A 20,112-nucleotide genomic window follows, 5' to 3' on the forward strand; every position below is an offset into this window, starting at 1 on the left:
GTAGTGAGTCACAGCAAGTGATTTATAAGGGGAAGAAAAGTACATTATCATCATACTCTTATGCCAGAAGAAAATACAGTAATATATTTAGGATGCTCAAGGAAATGAAAAGCGAACTGGGGACTTTGTATCCAGTCAAACTGAATTTGAATTATAAAGGGCACACAGAGTTATCAACATGTAAAACTTTAGGGAATAGTGTTGTCATGAGTCCTTCCTGAGGAATCAGTGACTGTAGCATGAGTTTCATTCAGCCAAATTACAAGAGGGACCCTGAAAGAAGAACTGGTGGTGAGCATTAATCATATAGTTACTTATAAAGCTAAAATTTAATGAGGATTAAAAGGGTGAGAGTATGGTATACAATGACTATATGCTTAGTCTAACAATTTATTTTAAATGAAAGAAATGGGGAGAATATATGCAAAATTTTAAACTATTTTCAGTAAATTTTACTGGTGATGGTATTATTAATATTATTTTGAGATTGTTATATATATAATGTAGGAAAAAACAAGTAAGTAATTACGGGAATTTCTAATTTCATCATTTCCTGTGTCCTTGAGAACTGGAATCTTCAATGTGGAAGAAAGGAGATACAGATGAAATACGACAGAGGTTAATAAGTAAAATATTCCATAGTCCTGAATTTGAATTAGAAATATCTATATTTCTAATCTATATCTATATCTGATATCTGATCTATACCTGTATCTATAGTTCTGCCCATGGAATTCATCTGCAAACAATGACCAGCCGAGTAATGACAGAGACTCCTGGAATTTAGATTGTTGTTTTGAAATGTCATTTCTTGGTTAAAGAAACCAGGGCCTCTGGGACAAATGGCAGATTCCAGTTCTGAGACAGGCAATTTTGAAATGAGCCTGGAACCTCAGTCATGCTATCATGGCATCAGATAGCCAGGAGTGCTATTAAAGATTTACTGGGGTCATGGCAAAGGGCTCAGGAGCCAATTTGAAGAGTCTCTCACTGGCCAAAGATGAAATAATTTGAATAGTAATTACAGTTGATTGAAACCCAACAAATGTTTTAAATCCATGAGTTCATAATGATATTATAAAATAAAACCTACTTGCTCACCTCTGGGGGAATGATAGGAAATGAATTCATTATCTTGAAAACTGATAAATATAGGTAAAGAATCAAGCATTTATCTTGCCTTTCCTATAGGAACTATACCAAACTGTAGATAAGGGGAGACATCGTGTTATAAAAGTATTCCGATTAAGAATGAAAAGGAAAAACAAAATTAGAATGTCACCATTTCGCTGCCTCCAGGGAAATAATGGATGTAGGCATTGGCTGCATCAGCGTCTGCTAACTTCACAAACACAGAGACAATCAGACAGTATGAGCCTTCTGTTGAGAGGACACACTACCAAAGGGATAGAACAAGAGTCTGATGAAGCTGTTGGACCTAGCTTCCAATCTGCGAGAAATGCAATCAGTTCTGCTTTAATGTGTTCTTAAAAATCTGTGCTATGTAAAATCATGAAATGAAAACCACAGGACTTATGGCAAAACTGGGGTAAAAAAACTTCCTCGGTGACACATTAATAAGTAAGTTAATAACCTAATAAAAACAGTAACACAATTTTATATATATTATGTGGTCGAGAAATACATCAGAACCATAATAAATAAGGCACTTTACCCTGAAAACTCCTTGACATCTGTGGAGGTGGCATGGGAAGAGCTGCAGCTTGTGAGTGACCTTGAGGTGGCGGAAGGAGCATTATCTGCAGCCAGAGGGAAGCTGTAACTCCAGATGTGGGTGGACGCAGCTCATACGTGGTTACGGATGTGGCTGGTCACGTCTGAGGTGTGTGTGTTCCTGGGTAGCTAGCTCAGTTCAGCAGAGGCGGTTTCCTACATTCGCCTGGTGGTTCTCCTAGAGGGAAGTGCATTAAAGCAGGGGTGAGATTCATCATGTCATTCCCTCCCTAACATATCAATCAAGGTGAAACAATCTGCATCTTCAACACAAGTATTAGCACAGAACCCACAGGACAGGGAACAGAGAAACCTGTTGAACTGCACCGTGTGTGCAATCGGCAAACTCTGGCCTGGGAGAAATTCTAGAGGTGAAATAGCTTAGGTTCATTAACAGATAAAGTGTAAAAAAAGAAAGGGATAGAGGTAGAACCTGTGGAGGGAAGGCGGGCAAAGTTCTTTTTCTTGGTCTGAATGGTGGTTAAAAGGGTATTTGCCTTATAATAACTTTAACAATAATTCTAACTATAGTGTTCCATGGCCTTTTGTGTCTATATTTTAATACAATGAAAAGGTTTAAAAAATAATCAATGGCCAAAGGAAAAGGGAAAAGTAAAAGCTAGTTTTCCTTCTAAATTCATGTGGAGACAGCTTTATCAAATGAAATCATTCAAGTGACACCACTCATTTATTTATTCATAGAACTTTAAACTCTTCGTTAGGTGCTGACATGGTACTAGGACCTTAGAAAACAAAGATAATGTGACCAAGTTTCCACACTCCAGGATTTTAGTGTTTTTGTACAGACAGACATTTAAACAGATAAAGTACAGGCGCGAACAGGCGGAACACAGGCTCTAGGAGCATGGGCTTCAGTAGCTGTGGCTCACGGGCTCCAGAGTCCAGGCTCAGTAGTTATGGCCCACGGGCTTAGCTGCTCCGTGGCATGTGGGATCTTTCTGGACCAGGGCTCGAAATGGTGTCCCCTGAATTGGCAGGCGGATTCTTAACCACTGTGCCACCAGGGAAGTCCCTCCTTGTCTTTAAATGAAAGTAAACCTCAATAAAAAGCAGAGCCTGATGCACTGTCAATATTCAATAATGCAACTAAGTTATGCAAAAGTATTTTTTAGTAGAAATAAGAACTGAAGATAATGTGGTCTGGGTAGCCATTTAAGGGCTATTCATTGTTTTTAATTGTGAGATTTATCTTATATAGAGAAACTGCATATGTACAATTTAAAAATAATTATAGGGACTTCCCTGGTGGTCCAGTGGCTAAGACTCCGCACTCCCAATGCAAGGGGCTTGGGTTCGATCCCTCGTCAGGGAACTAGATCCCACATGCTGCAACTAAGAGTTCACATGCTGCAACTGAGACCAGGCACAGCCAAGTAAATACATAAATAAAAATATTTTAAAAAAACTTAAAAATTATAAAGCAACCCCCCACATTACCATCTTTGTCAAGAAAGAAAAACTGCCAGCATGCCAGAAGCACCCCATTTGTCCATCCTCAATAATAACTCCATCTCCCTATTAGAGGTAACCACTAACCTGACTTTTTCCTTGCTTTTCTTGTTAAACACTTGTGTATGGATCCCTAAATAACAGAGTTATTGACTATTTTTGGACTTTATATAAATGGACTCATATGGCAGGCATTCTTTGTGTCTTGTTTCTTTCGTTCATCACTGCCTATGAGATTCATCCATGTCGTTTATAGCTGGAATTCTCTCATTTTCACTACTGTTTAATATTATGAATATACCCAAATAATCTATCCATTCAAGTACTGATAAACACTTGGCTCTTTATTCCTAACGTCATGTACACAATCAACATGTTTTAAAATAAATATTTCAATGTCAAAGAGTGTTCTGCCTATGTTCTCATCTAGGAGTTTTATGGTTTCAGGTTTTACATTTAGGTCTTTAATCTATTTTGAGTTTATTTTTGTATATAGTGTGAGGGCATGTTCTAATCTCATTGTTTTACATGTAGCTGTCCAGTTTTCCCAGCTTATTGAAGAGACTGTCTCCTCTTCTCCTCTCCATTGTATATTCTTGACTCCTTTGTCATAGATTAATTGACCATGGGTGCATGGATTTATTTCTGGGCTCTTTATTCTGATCCATTGATCTATGTGTCCATCTTTGTGCCAGTGCCATGCTGTTTTGATTACTGTGGTTTTGTAGTATATTTTGAAGTCTGGGAGGGTGGTACCTCCAGCTTCGTTCTTTTTTTTCCAAGGTTGCTTTGGCAATTTGGGGTATTTTGTGGTTCCATATGAATTTTAGGATTATTTGTTCTAGTTCTGTGAAAAATGTCATGGGTATTTTGATAAGGAGTGCATTAAATCTGTAGATTGCTTTGCATCTTTGTTTCTTAAGGCAAAAGAAATTAAAGCAAAAATAAACAAATAGCCTAATTAAACTTAAAAGCTTTTGCACAGCTAAGGAAGACATCTGCAAAATAAAGAGACAACCTACTGAATGGGATAAGATATTTGCAAATGATATGACCGATGGGGGTTAATATCTCCAAAACATGTAAACAGCTCATACAACTCCATATGAAAAAAAGAAAAGAAAAGAAAAGAAAACAACCCTATCAAATGGGTAGAACACCGGAATAGACATTTTTCCAAAGAAGACATACAGATGGCCAAGAGGCAGGTGAAAAGATGCTCAACATCACTAATTATTAGAGAAATGCAAATCAAAACTACACTGAGGTATCACTTCACACCAGTCAGAATGGCCATCATCAAAAAGTCTACAAATGTCAAATGTTGGAGAGGATGTGGAGAAAAAGAACCGGTGGGAATGCAGTTGGTGTAGCCACTATGGAAAACAGTATGGAGGTTCCTCAAAAAACTAAAAATAGAACTATAATATGATCCAGCAATTCCACTCCTGGTATACATCCAGAAAACACAAGAACACTAATTTGAAAAGATACATGCACCCCAATGTTCAAAGCAGCACTACTTACAGTAGCCAAGCTATGGAAGCACCCTAAGTGTCCAGCAACAGATAAATGGATAAAGAAGATGTGGTATATATATATATATACATACATACATATATATATATACACACACACACACACATATATATATATACACAATCGGATATTACTCGGCCATAAAGAAGAATGAAATACTGCCATTTGTAGCAATGTGAATGGACTGAGAGAATATTATGCTCAGTGAAATAAGTCAAAGAAAGATAAATACTGTATGTTATCACTTATATGTAGAATCTAAAAAATAATACAAATGAATATATAACAAAACAGAGACAGACTCACAGATATAGAAAACAAACTAGTGGTTACCAGAGGGGAGAGGGAAGGGGGGAAGGGCAAGGTAGAGATTTGAGATTTAAGAGATACATACCCCTATGTATAAAACAGAAGAACAACAAGGATATCTTATATAGCACAGGAATTATAGCCATTATCTTGTAATAACTTTTAATGGAATATAATCTGTAAAAATACTGAATCACTATGCTGTACACCTGAAACTAATATAATACTGTAAGTTAACTATACTTCAATTAAAAATATAAAAAATAAAATATTTCATTAAAGCAGTTTAAGAATGCTAGGTAGCATACCCAATTTACTTTTATATAACAATAAGTAATTAGTGAATAGCTATTATTATTTAAATATGCTGGTAAAATTAGGGCAGTAGGTTTAAAAAATTGATGTTGCACGATTCAAGTCCAATTTCTACTTGACATTATTGTCTTCAGAAAATTATATAGAAATGTCCCAAATTGTCTGCTTATTCCCTTACCAGAGAGAATAGAGGCAGTTTCCCCAAACTTGAGAAAGCAGTAGTTGCTTTTATTATAAACATCAGAATGAGTTTTATATTAAATAAATTCAGAAACTGATTTTCTTCAGCAGGTGAATTCTGATTTCTATTTCAAACAAAGTTAAACCCTTAATGCTTTAAAAGTTCTCCCATAATCACAGAATTTTTGGTAAAAATGTTATAACTCTATAAATTTTCTTTCCAGTTACTTTCAGAATTTAAGAAAAATTGATCATAATATCTAAGAGCAATGACAAATACCATTTTGTTAAAACTCTCTGAATCTCTGCTTGGGCAGATTTCTATGCCATGTGATTTTCTATGAAATTAATGGGCTATTCTCTATTCCACTGAAATGAATATGGAGTATCAATGTAATTATAAAGATATATTTGCACAAAAATACTTTATTTTCATTTCATAAGATTTCAGAGGTCTTTATTCAGTGTGCAGTTTAACAAGCTAAAAGTAACCACCATAGATATGGCTTAATTGCTTTGTTGTCTTAGCTTTGAAACTTAAAATAAGAATAGTCAGCAATTGCAGTTTAAGAAAATCTTGACAGTTAATATTCATATCTCTCAATTATTCCCAGAATTTGATAAAGTTATTGAATGAAAACTTTTACTCAATTTCTCTTCTATTACTTCCTTCTGTGTTTTTGAGTTTGGAGGCAAATCTTATTTCATGCTGGAAATGGTTCTTCCTGAAAATGGTGGCCCAATAATCACCATATAATTTTTTTACTTATTAATCTTACACTAAAAAAATCACTTTCCACAAAATCTTGGTCAACCCATATAAGGTTTGAAATTAAAATTTGTTTAAAGACTACTAAAAATAAGCATAAATTAACTTATTTTCATCATCAATATTTAAGGCCACACATGTGCCAAGTAATGTGCTAGGGGGCCCCGGGGGTAAAGCGATGATGAGATAAAGCCCCTGCCTTCACAAACATGAAACAGCCTGTAAACAATTACATAAAGTGTTTTAAAGACTATAATAGAGGTCTGCAGAAGATGCTGTGAGGGGAAGGGTCTGTCTGTGAAAGGTTTCTCCAAGGAGTCATTTTTTTGTTTGTTTGTTTGTTTGCAAGGAGTCATTTTTAATATCACATTGATAGTTTGAATAAAATATTACTGCCAAAACAATACAAGAATGTTTGCTGACTTTTATTCCTAAAAAAAGGTATGTGCTTCCTTTTGTATTATTAATTTCAAGTTCTTCCTTTTACATTATCTATTTTCTTAGCACACTTGTTTTTAGCTATATTAATGATAAACTAAAGGTAAATGCTCAAATAGGTCTAAGACTTTCCAGCTTCTCTTTTTTAACAGCCCACTTGAGTGAAAGTAATATGAAACAAATAGAATATTTACAATTTGGAATATATTGCTAAATATGATTGAGAACCCTTGTTACCAAGCATTGTTTGTGCTTTATGTATTAGTATCAATCAAGAAAATAGAAATATTTTAGTGACCTATTGCATATTGTCTTTTCTAGATGAAAACTTCTCAATTCCTCATAATAAAAGGGGAGTTCTTGGAATGGTCAACAAAGGCCATCACAGCAATGGGTCACAATTCTACATCACACTACAAGCAACTCCTTATCTAGATAGAAAATATGTGGCTTTTGGGTATGTGCATTGTAAGTTCGTCTATATAATATTCATATATGTAAAAATGTGGTTCAAAAAGATGTGGGTAAGTATTGTACATGGTCTACGGGTAACTAAAAATAGAATTTAAAAGCCAAAGTAATACAAATACTGTAGACAAACATGTTCAGAAATAAGTATTTCATAAGAAGCTTGCTATCTGTAATAAGCATGGAAACCATTTAGGCACAGCCATTATAATGTCCTGTGCATCCATCCATCCATCCATCATCCACCCTTCTATGGATCTTCAGCCTCAAGGACATTGTCAATTCTTTTAACTACGAATAACACCATAGTTCTTAATAATGTAGATATATTTAGATGCAGAAGTGAGGTGAAGCCATTTATGTAATTGTCCATGAACTCTGTGAAGAGAGAGATAAAATCATCCAAGCTACAAGTAACTTTATTTTTACTGAGCAATTTAAAATATGGAAATATCTCAGGTAATAATTACTAGAATATTATTAGCAAGATGCTTACAGGCATGTGGACCTAATATGGATGGTGACTATACTTTTCATCACTCCCGTGTTTCATATCTGTTTGATTACTGAAATGAATATAAATTGAAGCTTACTTTGTCTTTCCTGAAATGATGTATAAGGTGTCAGAACTTTTCTGAATATTAGATTATTCCAGCTACTCCACAGGGATAATTACTGACTCTTCATCCTCAGAAAAAATTCCAGGCCAATGTTAATTTTAAGCACAATTTAAAAAAAATTTAAGCACAATTATTCCTTCAGTGTAATGCAGGTGATATTTCCAGGTTGAAAAAAGCAGAAAGTATATTTTCATCCAAAGGAGATTTCTTTAAAGAGATGATTTTAACAGCTACATAAGCTAAAATAATGCATTTTCCTCCATTTTCCCTGGTCTTAATAAACTATATTCTGATTTTGAAAATGCATTCTTCAATTATGTTTTAAATCCAAATAATTCTTACAATTTCTTAGATCTTTTAAATATCTTCCCGTCATCTTGCTGGTAGTACCTTGCCCTCAACCATATGCTTAGGTGATCCTTTATATCCTTCCAAAAGGTACCTTTCTCAAATGCAAACATGACTACTTTAAAAAATTTAGTGACTCCTTCACCACCTCCACCCCCAGATGCATAGAGCCTAGAGTTCAGAGCGGCATTCCAGGTCCTCCACCCTCTGGCCCCACATCTTTTTTCAGCCTTCACTGCTGCTGGCCTTCTGACCCATTCATTCAACCAGCATTCTATTAGGCACCTAACAAGTGCTAGTCCCGGTGCTCAGTCGTGGGGCAAGAGTGATGTGGCACAACTTCCGCCCTTCGGGGAGCCTATATAGTGTGTTGGAAAACCCAACAACTGTGACAGTGAGACATGAACATGCAAGCCCTGTAAAGAGTGCGCTGGGAATACAGGAGAGAGGGCAAGGCAATAAGTACCCTCCAACTCGTTAGTAAAAGCCAATGCAGATCCTACAGGATGGTAGTGGAGAGGAGGAGTGCTTGGTCTCCTTTTGGCGATTGCCTTTTTCCATGTGATTCATCTTTAGGGGAATCTCTTGCACTAATTCGTTATCACCAATACACTGGCCTCAGGGAGGCGCTGCACTGCTTTTATTGCTCTAGCCTAAGTATAATCTCAATTTTTTTCCCTTAAGCCTCCAAGTAACAGCTGAGTCTGGGCTGAAATATTTAAACAAGACCCGACAGAACGCTAGGGGAGAAGCAGAAAAGTAATACCATAATAGGCAACTAGATAATCTGACAAAATATAACTAACTCCTTCAAAATATAACTACCCTCCTTCCCTGCTGTAGAACTGCCTCTAGTGGAAGATGCTTTCTCTTCCCTATCATCACAGAGCACCCGCAGGTTTATCTGAGCTTCCAGAAGCCCAGACATGGTTACCAAGGTCCAGAGAGATACAGAAATTTCCTTTCCTATTTGAGACAGACCCTCCTTCCAAGCCCTAGTTTCTGGTACATGAACTTGCCTTGTCTTCAGATGGATGACACTGGGAATGCCCTTTAGGGGAGATTGCATCAACCCACAGTCTTGTTGATGGCCCTGCCCTGTGGTTTCACAGGGAAAGAATATCAAAATACAAGCCTGTAAGATCTCCATTCACACATACATAGGTCAAAGGGGTATACGTTGGGGATAGTGCTGGGGAGGAATTAATTTCATTATAAGGGACCCCTAAAGTGGGGAGGAGTCACGGGAAGCTTCATGAGAAGGTGAAATGGGTACTGAAAGTCATGTAGAAGTTAGCCAGATAGAGAAGGCTGGAAAGCAAAGTGAGTAAAATAAATTTTAGAAAGAGTGAAGAACCTCTGTAGAAAGGCCCTAAGGAGTATCCTATCTACCAGTCATCTAGTTTGGCTAGAGCTTAGAGCCCAGGGGGAAATGAAGAGAGTAGAGGCTGGAGAAGATGAGACAGCCAAGTCCTGGCTCTCAAAGGGCTGTGGGTGCCATGCTGCTGAGCACAGGCCCCCACCTGGAGGGGCTGGGAAGCCATGGAGAATTTTAAATTGGGAGCAACATGACCAGGTTCTTGTTCTGAAAAAAATCTCTTTTTAGCAGAAGTGAGGAATTAATTGGCAAAGGATGAAAATGAAGGTAGAAAGGCCAGTTAAGAAGCGATGGTAACCACCTAGAGGGGTGGGATAGGGAGGGTGGGAGGGAGACACAAGAGGGAGGAGATATGGGGATATATGTATATGTATAGCTGATTCACTTTGTTATACAGCAGCAACTAACACACCATTGTAAAGCAATTATACTCCAATAAAGATGTTTTAAAAAAAAAAAAGAAGCGATGGTAATAGTAGGCCATAAATGAAGTCCTAGTCTAAGGCACTGGCAGTACAGATGAGCAGGGGATAAATGGAAAAATTCAACAGATATTTGGAAATTAGATTCAAAAAGACTTTATGACTATTTAGATGTTGGTGGTGAGGTTATGGGAAAGGTATAGAGCAATGGTATCTAACAGAACTTTCCGCAGTGATGGAAATGTACTATGATCTGTGCTGCCCAATATAACAGCCGCGAGCCACATAAGCCACTTAGCACTTGAAATGTGGCCAGTGCAACTGAGGAACTACATTTAATTAATTTAATTTAATTTAAATAGCCACCTGTGGCTATTGGCTACCATATTGGGCAGTGAAGATCTGGAGGAACTCCTAGGATTTTGGAACTGAGTGGATGGCTGGTGCCATTCACTGCAGTAGAGAATACAAGAAGGAGGATATGGGAGAGAAGATCATGAATTCAAGATGGACAAGTTATGTTTCCAGTGAAGATACCTGTATGACAGGCAGATGGCAACTCCTGAATACCAGGAGTAGGTATTCAAGCTGGGCAAGGGCTAGAGATGTAGATCTGGAAGCTTTGAACATGGCAGCTGAGCTGCAGCCAGACCAGAGTACCATCCCTCCCAGAACAGCCTCTGGGCCTTTGCTTGTCTTGTTACGTTCTGCCTTCCTTCAGTCTGCCAAACTCCTGTTCAAGGCTTAGGTCAGAAATACCCCCCCTAACTACCAAAATCAAACTGCCTCTTTGTCCTCTTGGCACACTGTGAACAACTTGGAATAGGACCTGAGTCTCACTTACTTTGTGCCCTAACACCTGTCACAGTGGACAGGTGCACACAGTAGGTGCTCATTCTGTATTTGTGAAACCAATATGGAGAACAGGCTTCACAGCCTCTTGGGTTTTTTTTTTTTTTTTTTTGCGGTACACGGGCCTCTCACTGTTGTGGCCTCTCCCGTTGTGGAGCACAGGCTCCGGACGCTCAGGCTTGGCGGCCATGGCTCACGGGCCCAGCCGCTCCACGCATGTGGGATCTTCCCGGACTGGGGCACGAACCCGTGTCCCCTGCATCGGCAGGCGGACTCTCAACCACTGCGCCACCAGGGAAGCCCTTCACAGCCTCTTTGGACAGAGGTGAATCTGTCCATTTATTCCCTGCTCTTCATCCTCAGAATGTATATTGTGTCCTGCTCTGTGTCATGTTTTCTAATTGGGATGGCAAAAATAGAGCCCCCCAGAAAAGAAATGACTAGAGATGGTCAGTGTCAGCACTGACACTGTCCCCATAAAGGTTCATGAAATGGAAATTGCACCTTCCCCTTAACCACTGCTTCAACCCAAACACTGGCAGAGGGCACAGTCCTATGTTTAGAGCTATCTCTCTGGCCTCTGCTGCCTTTTTTTAGTTGAGAGAACCATCAGAAGTCTAGTTCCACTCAGGGAGTTCTGGCTTGTGGCCAGCGAACATGTACAGAGACCCAAACTAGCATGGCTCTGGGCTGTCTTTTATTCATGTATTCAGTGGATGGCAATGAGGTGCCCACTCTGTGCTAGGTACTGAGCACTAAGCAAAAGCATTTAAATTGGGAGCAACATGACCAGGTTCTTGTTCTGAAAAAAATCTCTTTTTAGCAGAAGTGAGGAATTAATTGGCTGGAAGTCCTAGTCTAAGGCACTGGCAGTACAGATGAGCAGGGGATAAATGGAAAAATTCAACAGATATTTGGAAATTAGATTCAAAAAGACTTTATGACTATTTAGATGTTGGTGGTGAGGTTATGGGAAAGGTCTCTGCCCTCAGGGGAGAATCAGAAATTAATCCAAGAAGCATAGAAATAAATGTCAAATTTATCCCTGATCACTCCTATAAGGGAGAGGGGGAACTTGCATAAGCGGGGCGGGGAGGGGGGCAGTGTCTGGGAAACATCCCCCAAGGTAGTGATGGCTAAGATCTGAAGGAAGGCCAGGAGGTGACCAGGCCAGGGGACAGAGGGAGGCAAGAGCAAAGGAGACAGCTGTGGCAGGAAGGGCACATGGGGCGGTGGCTGAAGTGCTGAGAGCCAGTCTGGCTGGAACCGACAGAGCAAGGGAGCATGCTGCAAGGCACCCTCAAGGGGAGTGGGGAGGCCGGCCATGGGAGAGGCCTTTGGTTTTTATCATAAGGATGATGGGAAATTATTGAAGTGTTTTAAGTGGGGGAGGTGAGACCACATTAGCATTTTGAAAAGATCGCTCTGATGGCAGTGAGGATAACAGACTGGAAGGGTCCTGGAGCAGGTGTGGAGGAGCATGGCAAAGTGGACATATCTAGAGCTATTTAAGATATTTATGACTGATGTTAATTTAATTTGTAGGAAACAGCCTTAGCTAAGCTAGATAGGACTCAATTTAGGAATGGAAGCTAAATGTGAAAATTTATGACTGACTGAATTTTCCATTTTTTTCTCCTATATAGGCAATTGATTGAAGGAACAGATGTTCTTCATCAACTAGAATTGGTTCCAACAGAGAACGAAAGACCAGTACAACAATGTGTAATTATTGACAGTGGAGAGTTTTATGCCTAACCTTCATATCAGTATTTTCTGACGATTTATTATTGTATATCTGATCAGCTGTTTCTACATTTAATTAAAGTGTTTATTAAAATTTGATTTGAAAGCTGTGGCGGATGCTGTAGGTTAGCTCTCCCAACACCCAATCCCTCCCCATTTTCCTTTCTTGCCTAAAGCAAAATACACAATTTTCTAGCCTCCTTTGCAGCTAGGAGTAGCCATGGGATACTGTTCTGGCCAGTGAGACAGCAGCAGAATGCCAGTGGTCCTGCCCCTTCCCCTCTATCCAGTCTTGAATGCAGAGAGGCTGGAGCCATGAAGGAAAGGCCAAGAGAACAACAGAGGTGTCAGCCCCAATTTTTGAGCTGTGGGACCAATACCAGCAACTCCCTATGTCTAGATTTCTTGCTATCTGAGACAAATAGATCCCTGTTTGTTGGTCAATTATTGTTACTTGTAGTCAAAACCATTCTTAATTTAGCAGCAGTACCTAATGGCTTTTGAATCCTAAAACATTTGTACCTATAACAGAATTATGTTGGTGTCTGTAATTATATTTCTGCCATAAGAAAATGGGTAAATAACCAAATAGCAGAGAGGCAACAGAAAAAAATCCATTGTAATATTTCGTTGTTTATACATAACATTCAGAAAGGGATATACACTTTAGATGGTTTTATGAATAGAATGCTTGTCTCTGAGCCATACCAACCATATGAAAACCAAGGGCTTGCGTTATAGTCCCTGTGGTGGTGGACTCCTGAGATGTTACTGGGATCCAGCTTTATCAGCTGCTCCTTAAGCTGAGATTCTCAAACCCACGTCACCTAGGGAAGCTTTTCGACAAAGACTACAGGACCCTGTCCTTGACCTGCAGAGTCTCTAGATGTGGGACAGGGATTCTGCGCATTTGCTTAGCTCTCTCCCCAGAGGTTCTTATTTAAGCCACCTGGGCACTGGTCACTTGGGAATCACTGCAAGACATAAGCAACATGTTTCAGCCCCCTTTTTGCAGTCAGTGAGGTGCTTGCCTCTGTTAGTGGTGACTGCGCTCAGCTGCCGCCACCACTGCTGTCGAACTGCTGCTCTGCCCAGACCCACTGCACTTCTCTTGCCCTTAAGTGAAGGTTTGTCTTCCAAGCACAATCTCTCTTTGAGCTGATCTTAAGGAGACAGCCCCCTAATTGACCTGGGGCTTGCCAAAGGGAGGCAAAGGATTTTTAAAAACTTTTAATTTTGAAATGATTATAGGTTCACAAGTAATTGCAAAAATAGAACAGAGCAGCCCTGTGTACAGATCACCGTTTCCCCAGGGGTCCTATCTTACACTACAGTATAACATCAAAACCAGGCAACTGACAATGGCAGAGTTGTCATTTTATCCTGTATATTGTAGATCTGTGTGAGTGGCACCACAATAAAGACACAGAACTTTTTCAGCACCACAAAAGCCTCCCTCTGGCTAGCCCTTTATAGTTAACCTACTCCCTTGCTCCCATCGGGCATCTATATATACCTCTATCTTCCTCCCTTCCTTCCTTTCTTTCTCTCTCCTTCCCTCTCTCTTTCTCTCTCTGCCCTCTCTCTCTCTTTTCCTGTCTCTCTCTCTCTCCCTCCCTCTCTCTCTCTTTCTAATAACAGCTTCATTGCTATTGCCATATGGTTCTATCCTAAGCTCTGAGGTGGACGGTGAGGAAGCGTACTGCCTGTGTCACCTTCTCAAGTGACCCAGGGGCAGCAGAATGTTAAGAATGTGTGTTCTAGAGCCAGACAGCCTGAGTTTGAATCCTGGCTCTGCCCTTCCCTTGCTGCATGAACTCAGGTAAGAACTTCACTGTGCCTCTATTGCCTCATCTCAAAACAGTAGTACCTACACACAGAGCTGCTGTGAGGGTTCAGGGGATCAGGAATTTGTAGACAGGATCTACAATACGACCAATTATGCTGTAAGTGCTCGATACACATATGATTAATAAAATCCTGGTATATGACCTTCAAAGTGTTGTCTAGGAACCTGTATTTTTAAAAAACTCCTCAATGACTGATTAACAGCCAGATTTGGGAAACACTGAAGAGGAGGTATCTCCTCTTCTTCTACTCTTAGGAGTTTTGGCCAACCTGAGAATTCAAGCTGTTTGTATGAAGCCTCCAGATCCACTCCCTGGGCCTTTGGAGGGGTTCCTTCAGTCACACTGGCGACACCTCAAACAAAGGGGCGCTGGGCTTGCCGCAGAGGCTCTCAGCAACTCCTGAAGCATGGGATGAAAGAAACTGACACGTTGCAAAGGTCCTGGTTAAAACATTACAGGCATTAGTCATGTAATAACAAGCAGCAGAGCAATTCTTACTGGCAATGAACCTGCATATTAGGGCCTTAAGCATCTATCTGATATTGTGAAAGAACTGGGATATTTGCATGGGTGTAAGAAACTGATGCCACCTCCCCTTATTTTTCAGTTTGGCTGCAATGTAAAGGTAGAACTCTGCTAACCCCCTAAAGGATGGCAAGTTCATGGTCACTTTGTTTGCTCTCACTTCCCACTTTTAGGCTGTGTAGAAACTTTAGTCACAGATTGTATATGCAGTGGTTCTTACTGCCATCATTTAAAGGTACATGCACTGATACTTCTGTCTTAGAATATATTGTCTTAGGATGATTTATGTTTAACTATATCGTTTGGAGAAACTGATTGTTACAGAGGACTCAGAAGCTTATCCCAATTAACTCCAAATATAAGACTTTGATTTAACCAAAATGAAAGATTCCGATTTGATTAAACAGAAGGAATTCTAAATTTGTCCAACTCTACAAATATGAGAGTAAAGGCATTCTGATGCTTTGTACAAAATGTTAGCTATGTGACCTAGCCCTAAATGCTGATATGGCCAAGTCAAGTACATATGCTCTGTCTTACGCCAAGCCATGTGAATAAGCAGAGTGTGGTATCGTTTCATTTTGTTTATTTTGGGAGATTTGAGATAAATATTTTAAATTCTATCTAAAGAATATGTTTTCCCCAACTCCAAACAATGCCAGCTATTTGTTAATGAATGAATAGGCTGGCAACCTCAGGATTCCATACTATTTACATTTTATACATATTTAAAATCAGGTGTGTTTGTTTTAGTCCCAGCTAGCTAGCAAAATGGTGCCCAAATCACTTAACCTTGCATTTTCTTCATTTGTAAAAAGAACAAATAGGAGTAAAGAAGTTGTTAGCTCCCTTCAGGCTCTAAAACTTCAGTGGTTCCCTGAGTAAATTTATAAAATCAATACTATTATCTACTTTTGGGCTTCAATTTCACTAGTAAAATCGGGGTACATCTATCTCATGGTGGTTTGAGGATTGAGATAATTTGTGAAGACACCACTAAATGATCCTTGACACATAGCAGAAATTTGATAAAAATTATCTTCCCATCTGGAATGTCAACCCACAAAAAACAGAGAAACTGCCACTGATAGAAAGAACATCATCATCATTTCAAGAAACAGCAAGTCCCTGTTATGCTCAGTGTTAGCTATTCTCACTAACATACTAATTTCCAATTGACTGAATTAATTCAAAGGTATATCCTCAAAATTAAAATTAATCTCTATCAACCTAGTGATACTCTTTCCCTCATGGAAACTCATTTTTTAAACTACTATATTGCTTATACCATCCACTACCCTTCCCAAAATGGAATCGCAACTTAAACTTGCAAATCTAGTTGGTCCATATCTCCAATAAATTTTATACATCATACAAAATGTAACAAACTCAGTAGTAACACATAAAACACAAATTACAAAGTTTGACACTTGATAGGGGGCTTTGAAAACATGGTGAATCATAGGTTCTTCTACTTCAGTGAGCATCAGAAATGCTTGAGCCTATTAAAACACAGATTCCTGGGCCTCACACCAGTTTCCCGTTCAGTGGATCTGGAGTGGGTTGGAGAATTTGCATTTTTAACATGTACCAGGTGATGATGATCTGCTGGCCTGGAGACCACACGTTAAGAACCACTGGGATATATTAAAGTCAAAGATACATGAGAGACTTGTGGCATACAGGTATGCAGAACAAATAAAAAAGTTATTAAACACTAAAGTGTGACAACAGAAAAGAATGAGAAAAAATGATGAGACAAGAAACTCTGATTTCATCAAAGCAGCAGGGAGGTATGCAAACACTGATCAATCAGAAGGGATAGCAACTAGAGGCCTGGTGCAGGGTCCTAGAGCTCTTGGCTGGGCTGGAAGTGAGCCCTCCGCTTCTAGAGAGGCAACAGGGCAGTCTGGGGTTTCAGAAGAGTGACTGGGACCCTTGCTTGGGCTGCTCGGGCAGTGATCTTTACCATTCAGTACAGAATCAGCTGAACATTTTAATAAGCAGAATATCCATCAGGGTGTGTTCCGACTGAAAAGCAGCACTCCAAGACAGGATTGGGAGGAGCACAAAGGATGCCTGCGCACAAGGGGAAGTAGTGCGTAATGCTGGTATCAGAAAGCTGCCTGGGTGTAGTTTACTTTGAACTCGGGGGTTGTTCCTAAGGAATGAGTTATTAACAAGTCTTCGTTCTGTTTCCTAAAGGACTAAGAGATATAATGGGAAAAGTTCTAGCCTGCCCAGGATTTAAAGCAGTATAGAAATAAAAATAAATGTGTCTCAAGTGGCAGCCTAAAGGGAACCTAGGCTGGGCTCCAAGACTCCTGCATATCCAGTAGTTTTGTGTTGCTTGTACCATAACCTTACATACCTTTGTAAAACAAGCAAAAACCCAAATAAAGAAACAAAAACTTCACAACATGTCTTGCTTGATGTAATTTTGTAGAGGATTCACCACTAAGAATTGCGGCCACTTAGGAGAATAGTTCTCCACAGGTTATAGTATAAAGCAGTCTTCTCAGACTTTAATAGGTGCACATATGGATCTCGTTAAAATGCAGATTGTGATTCAGGAGGTCTGAGGTGAGGCCTGACCTGCATTTCTAACAAGTTTTCAAGTGGTATGAATGGTATTGGTTCATGAACCAGGCTTTGAGAAGCAAGGGTAAAGTAGTGGTTTGCAACCTAACCTGCAGACAAGAAACACCTGGGGAGTTTTTACAACTCCTAAAGCCCAGACTTTATTCCAGATGAATTAAATCAGTACCCAGGCATCAGTATTTTTCAAAACGTCTGGGTGGTTCCTATTTTCAGCCAAGGTTGAGAACACCTGCTTTAAAGTGTAATGCTCCCCTATGAAACCCTGGAACAATTATCAAGGAAATACCATAGTCCAAGTGGAGAGCATCTAGTATTTTATCACCAATCCTAATCAGTGTGAACAGTAAGAATACGAATACACAGTTTTAGCTCACTGTTAATCCTTCTCTAGTTTTGTTGAAAGTTATTTAAATATTACACAAGGTTTAATACATGTTAAAACTGTATTATACGCATGTAAATCAATGAAGTTAGAACACTCCCTTACATCATACACAAAAATAAAATGAAAATGGCTTAACTTAAATATGACATGACAACATAAAACTCCTAGAAAAGAACATAGGCAGAACATTTTCTGACATAAATCGTAGCAACGTTTTCTTAGGTCAGTCTCCCAAGGCAAAATAAATAAAGACAAAAGTAAGCAAATTGGACCTAATCAAATGTAAAAGCTTTTGCACAGCAAAGGAAGCCATAAACAAAGCGAAAAAACAACCTGCGGACTGGGAGAAAATATTTGCAAAGGATGCAACCGACAAGGGCTTAATTTCCAAAATATATAAACAGCTCATGGAACTTAGTAACAAAAAAACCAAACAACTGTATCAAAAAATGGGCAGAATATCTAAACAAGACATTTATCCAAAAAAGACATACAGATGGCCAACAGGCGCATGAAAAGATGCTCAATATGGCTAATTATTAGAGAAATGCAAGTCAAAACTACAATGAGGGACTTCCCTGGTGGTGCAGTAGTTAAGACTCTGTGCTCCAAATGCAGGGGGCCGGGGTTCAATCCCTGGTCAGGGAACTAGATCCCACATGCATGCCACAACTAAGAGTATGCATGCCACAACTAAGGAGCCTGCGAGCCACCACTAAGATGCGGCGCAACCAAATGAATAAATAAATATTAAAAAAAAAAGTTGACTCGTGCCTTCATTTGGTCTGGTGTCAGATGGTTATGTGCTAAATAAATACCGTGTGAGAAATATCCTGAGAAAAGAAATACCTTTCTTTGTTTGAAGGCTGATAATGAGACCTCACTTACTTACTTGTCTGTACTCTCACGCTTCTGGCCATAGGTTGGATCAGTCAAAAACCGAGTTTCTTGTTTACATCCAAGCAAATCTCCAACTAGTGTAGTTGATGGAACAAATATTCATAGTCATGAGGGTACAGAAGCATCCCACTGATTCGATTTTAGGGTTAGGAAAGGCTTCAAGTTTAGGTAAAAAATGATAAAGCACTTATGCAGTCTTCTTTTTTGGGGTTTCCATAGAAAAGCAGATCTCAAAAGCAACTGATGTTATTTTATTAGACTAAATGCACGTAATTAAAATTAGATGATAAATACAAATAGCTGAAAACAGCGTTAAATACAGCTTTTATAACCTAAGTTTTACCATTTGATATAAGCATGGATGCACCTCTGAATATTTTTGTGAGTTGGGCATCAGATGGCGCTCACCCTTACTAAAAGCCTGAGCTGTGACAGAATATTAACAGGCATTTCGAAAACCGGCCCTGACGCCAAGCAATTGTGCTTTACGGTCAAGTCTCTTTTTAAGTTTCGGTTTCTTCACCTGTAAAGTGGGGGTGGGAACAGACCAGATGGATTTCCAACCCGTAGCGTCTTTCTTTCTTTGATTCTTCGACTACAGCTGTGGCACAGACTGGCTGCTGCTACCGCTGGCTGAAATCGCCAGATTTAGATAAGTCAGGGTGGGAAAGCGTAACAGAGGTAGACAGTGTGCGTTCCCGGCTGGAAGGCAGGAGACCGCTTTCGGTGTTTCAGCCGCTCACATTACGTGGGCGGCGGAGCAGAAACTCCTTAACCGCGTGGTGCCTCCATTTCCCTGGGGTGTCCCAGCACAAGGTTACAGAATTCCAGCAAAATCGACTTTCAAGGAAAAAAGCGCGGGTCCTACGAAGCATACTTATGCAAGCACGTTGGGAACGCGGGAGGACAGTACTAACTTAATTCTTTCTCAACTAAACGCCTGAAAACAACTTCCGCCCAGCGGGTCTCAGGTCTGGGAAGTGCTGCCCCGGAGGTCACGTGGGACCAAGCTGGTCGTTCGCGAGGACTCCGTCGCCACATCATGTAGGTTGTTCCATCTAAGCCGGGGGGAAGCCTTCTCTATTACAGGAACGAGAAAAGCCCAGCCGCGCCCTGTGTGGCAACCTTAGGGCAGATAAGAGTTTCCTGTGTCTAGGCAGTTTCTTCGCTTGGCCGGTACAGTCGCTTTGGGGAAAATCTTGCCTCAGTTTCCTCTCGATTCCTCTGTTCCCCCTTCCGTAGGATTCCAGTTGGTATCGCCGG

General features: G+C 39.8%; 1 protein-coding gene and 1 long non-coding RNA gene across 5 annotated transcripts in view; one reads left to right on the forward strand and one right to left on the reverse strand.

Moving 5' to 3' along the window:
- The window catches only part of PPIL6 (peptidylprolyl isomerase like 6), a 34,136-nt gene extending 21,442 nt beyond the window's left edge, over positions 1–12,694 (forward strand). The window contains exons 7-8 of one of the 4 annotated variants that reach the window (XM_027088980.1): positions 7,076–7,211; positions 12,489–12,694. In XM_027088980.1, coding sequence (XP_026944781.1) covers positions 7,076–7,211; positions 12,489–12,600 — 248 coding nt within the window. In that variant the 3' untranslated portion in view covers positions 12,601–12,694. Of the gene's footprint in view, positions 1–7,075; positions 7,223–12,488 lie in introns of all 4 variants that reach the window. The other 3 variants (XM_027088996.1, XM_027088989.1, XM_027089001.1) reach the window with 3 other exon arrangements.
- Positions 1–20,085, reverse strand: part of LOC113610690 (uncharacterized) — a 41,320-nt gene extending 21,235 nt beyond the window's left edge. The window contains exons 1-2 of the long non-coding RNA XR_003429172.1: positions 18,842–20,085; positions 1,676–1,912 (exon numbers count right to left, since the gene is read on the reverse strand). This is a non-coding gene — a long non-coding RNA (uncharacterized LOC113610690). The remainder of the gene's footprint in view (positions 1–1,675; positions 1,913–18,841) is intronic.
- Positions 20,086–20,112: the final 27 nt, after the last annotated feature.

Source organism: Aethalodelphis obliquidens, unplaced genomic scaffold, assembly GCF_003676395.1.
Source record: "Aethalodelphis obliquidens isolate GAN/ISIS:26980383/991018 unplaced genomic scaffold, ASM367639v1 scaffold3, whole genome shotgun sequence".
Taxonomy (NCBI): Eukaryota; Metazoa; Chordata; class Mammalia; order Artiodactyla; family Delphinidae; genus Aethalodelphis; species Aethalodelphis obliquidens.